The sequence below is a fragment of the Dipodomys ordii genome, unplaced genomic scaffold, assembly GCF_000151885.1.
Source record: "Dipodomys ordii isolate 6190 unplaced genomic scaffold, Dord_2.0 Scaffold51, whole genome shotgun sequence".
In the NCBI taxonomy this organism is placed as follows: domain Eukaryota; kingdom Metazoa; phylum Chordata; class Mammalia; order Rodentia; family Heteromyidae; genus Dipodomys; species Dipodomys ordii.
In genome coordinates, this window is record NW_012267267.1 from 6,633,810 (window position 1) to 6,637,968 (window position 4,159).

Below are 4,159 nucleotides of genomic sequence, written 5' to 3' on the forward strand. Positions count from 1 at the left end.
ACCATTTACTGAAGAGGCTGTCTTTCTTCCATTCTATTGTTTTAGCTCCCTTATCGAAGATTAGATGGCTATAGGTCTGTGGATTCATTTCTGTGTTTTCAATTATATTCCATTGGTCCTGAGGTCTGTTCTTGTGCCAGTACCAAGCTTTTTTTTATTACTATGGCTTTGTACTAGAGTTTGAAATTTGGTATTGATATTCCTCCAGCACTGTTCTTTCTGCTAAGGATCGTTTTTGCTATTCAGTGTCTTTTATTGTTCCGTATGAATTTTTGGATTGCCTCTTCTATTTCCTTGAAGAATGAGGTTGGAATATTGATAGATATCACATTGAATTTGTAGATAGCCTTGGGAAGTATTGCCATTTTCACGATATTGATCCTTCTAATCCAGGAGCATGAGAGGTTTTTCCACTTTCTAAGTTCTGTTCTGATTTCCTTTTTCAGGTTTTTAAAGTTTTCATCATAGAGGTCCTTCACTTCTTTGGTTAAGTTAATTCCTACATATTTTATTTTTTGTGGGGCTATTACGAATCAATTTCCTTTCCTGATTTCAGCCACGCTTTTCTCATTGTTGGCATACAGAAAAGCCATTGATTTTTGAGGGTTAATTTTATACCCTGCTACTTTGTCAAAGTTTTGAATCAGCTTGAGTAATTTGGGAGTGGAGTCTGTGGGATTCTTTAAATACAAGATCATGTCATCTGCAAAGAGGGAGAGTTTTACTTCATCTTTCCCTATTTGGATCCCCTTTATGTTTGTATCTTGTCTTATTGCTGTAGCTAGTCATTCTAATACTAGATTGAAGAGAAGTGGAGAGAGTGGACATCCTTGTCTCGTTCCTGAGTTAAGAGGAAATGGCTTTAGTTTTTCACCATTAAGTGTAAGGCTGGGCAAAGCCTTGTTTTTATGCCTTCTGCACTAATGCAACTAATTCCATCCCTTTCCCTCTTAAAATTGACCCATGTTAGAAAGCAATTATATGAGAAAACTTCCTAACAATAAGTTAAGAGCAAATCCCACAAATCTATTCCGAGAAAAATTCAAACCTCTGAAAATGGTTTGTCTCTGTAAATGTGAAAGGCAACTAGCTGATGTGAAAGATTAACAACTTAAAAACTTCTTTGTATTTTATATTTTGTATTATACTTTTAGGTACACAGTGTTTGACTCCAAGGGGTAAGGCAGGAGGAATAGAAGTATTGCTCATAGAATAATCAGTGTCAAACTAACTGATGACTTACTGAAATGTTGTTTTGCTTTTCAGGAAAATATTTGGCAGATAACTGATAAAATCTTATGCAAGGACTTGGAAAATTCCTTTGTGGAGAACTGTTATATAAGAAACAGGTTTTCATTCTGGTTGATAAAAAAGAAACCAGTGTCTGCACTCTGGATATATCAGCTGAAAGGTTGTGGCCTTTCAGAGATAATTTCCCTCACCCAGTACCATGACGACCAGTCCTACAGTATTTACTTCTAGCTGTAATATTGTTAATGGTTTTAAAATGGAATTATTGTATTTGTAAATTGTATTCTCATTCCAGTAAGGCAGTTAGACACTTGAGTTCTAGCATTTTATCATACCTGAAACGGATGTAATTTAAACTGTGGTATGTAAATTTACTAGTAGTCCTGTTGAATGGCACAGTGCTTACAGAGCTAGATCGCATTTTGTCAATATATAAAATTTAAATATAATACTGGTTGCTGTCACAAAGGGGGTGCCACATAGAAGAAACTTAAAGGGAACCAGAAGAAAAAAAGAACATCTTTACTTTTCTTCAGTTCTTAGTATGTTTTACGCTAGTGCTAAACAAATATTCTATCTTTGGATGTTTAGTGGGTTAAATTCAGAAACTATTTAAAAAAATTCTAAGGTTACAGCATATTCAAAGAAAACCATTACTTACCACTTTTTAAAAAGCTTTTTTTTCAAACTGCAAATTTCATAAAAATGCAAACTGTGTAAACAGGGCCTCTTATTTTTATAACTTGTGTAAAAAGGGAAAGCAATTCATATTTAAAGTTTAAGTATATTAAATTATAATCAAGAGAGAAGATGTTGAAATCTTAACTAGTTTCCCCTTTCTCTACAGTTTAACAAATGTGAAGGTTGCTGAAAATTGTCAGGCTAAAACCAAACCTGTGGTTTAAGGTCTTAAGATATTCCGTAGTTGAAATCGTTAATAACTTTTGCACAATTCCTCTGAACAGATGGTCTGTCTGTCTCACACAGCACAGATGAATGATACCTTGTGACTTCCTCTTAACCCCTAGGAACCAAAATATTGAGGAAAAGAAACAGCGGGGGCGGGGGGGGGAGGGATGGCTCCTCATTTAGGTTCAAAAGGAGAATTTTAATTGTCATCTTTTTTTATCATTTTGGAAAGAAAAAATAAGCTTTATAAAAGAAATTCTATCCACAATACTATACAATTAACTTCCTTTTAGGTGATTAAGATTCATTGTATAACATTCTTTGGAAATCTAAGTCATCAGTCACTTCATTAACCTTCATGAAGGGATGGTAAGCACTAGTTCCCGGGTCCTTTCCATCCAACCACGTGGGAATCTGAACAGAACTTCCTGATCAGTCACACTTGTCAGGTCTTCCCCCACTGAAGTCTGAAAACATTATTCATTTTTAAGTTAGAATTCATTTTTTTAAATAAACCAATTCCTGTTCTAGGTCATACTATTGAATAGCTAAAATTAAGTCGTTATATGTATGATTGGTTACTGAATTTCATTTTATATTCACTAGAATTTGACAGAAAATCTTCAGTCCCTTTCAATTTTAGAATCAAATTACCTTTTTTTAAGTCTTCCTTTTCAAATGAGATTGTGACTGATGATTGTTTACAGTGGGACTTTTTAAATTAATATTTATGCTCTTTGATCACTGCTTGCTAGCAAGAGAATGTCCAAATAACCTGCTTTCCCTTGGAGAAATGCTTACTGTTCAAACAAGCGCTCTCCCCCCTCCTCTTTCTCTCTCTTTCTCTCTCTCAACCGGCTCCCAGACTCCCAAAGGCAGCCTGATGTTCAAATGTTTTTTTTCTGATGTTGAAATGTTTTTGAACAAAGTAATTAATGCATTCATTTTAAATAAAATAATTCTATTTGATTTTGAACCCAAAATAGAGAGATGTAAGATTTTAGATCTCATGAAATATGAAGAAATTTAAAATGCAAAAGCCTTAGTAAGAAGCAGAAATTGGAGAATTACCCAGTGTATAACATAAAAATGTTTAAAATAATCAATTTATAGAGAAATATATTGAATATTAAAGCAAAGCATATTGAAATGTTTAATTATTACTGTTTCTTATGTCTTTCTCTTTAACTTTACTTTATAAAATAGATTTAGAATTAAACACAAAGTTTTTCTTTCCAAAGAACAAATTTGTTGATACAGTAAAAAGCATATAAGTTAAACTATAAATTTAAGTAATCTCTAACATTATTCAAATGTTCCAGGAACTAAGTTTCAAATGACAAAAAAAAATCCTTTGATCCCTTGGTTAATCTTTATAAAACCTTCAACAACCAAAACTTCCATAGAGACTATATTCCATTCCCTTTCAGAATATAGATCAAGCGACACCCTAAGCTCATTTCAGAGATAAAGATTTGGTGTTCTGCTTTGGTTTTTAATCTTATTGGTTATGAATCCATTAAACCTACAGCCACAAAATGAGAATCCAAGCTCTGAAAATGATTCTAAACAATACACACTCTCAGTTATCAAAGACATATCATAAGGTTCTGTCAGCTTCTATAAACAAACAAAATGGCCTCACTCATAAGAAAGATGATTTTTTAATCCCAGGGTTAAAATAACAAGAGGTTCTAGTTAACCAGAAACCTCTTTCCTAATCATTTTGATCAAAAAGACTGGTCTATCAATATGGAAAGAATAAATGATACTGCTTTATTTCAGCAACATGGAACTTCTGTCAATAAATCCCAAATTTCCATGAATTTTTTAAAAATAAATTCTTATCATAGTCTGAATTTTATCACAATCGGAATTTTTAGCCACTAAAAATTACTGTTGTTGTTATTATTATTATTACTTTTTAAAGCTCTTTGATACATCTATCACCGAGATGAAACATTCATTGTATCATATTAAGGAAGATTCTTTACTTCTA

General features: G+C 32.7%; 1 protein-coding gene across 1 annotated transcript in view; it reads left to right on the plus strand.

Moving 5' to 3' along the window:
* The window catches only part of Sgip1 (SH3-domain GRB2-like (endophilin) interacting protein 1), a 180,683-nt gene extending 178,379 nt beyond the window's left edge, over window positions 1-2,304 (plus strand). Inside the window, exon 26 of the mRNA XM_013020653.1 lies at window positions 1,267-2,304. Coding sequence (XP_012876107.1) covers window positions 1,267-1,289 — 23 coding nt within the window. The 3' untranslated portion in view covers window positions 1,290-2,304. The remainder of the gene's footprint in view (window positions 1-1,266) is intronic.
* Window positions 2,305-4,159: the final 1,855 nt, after the last annotated feature.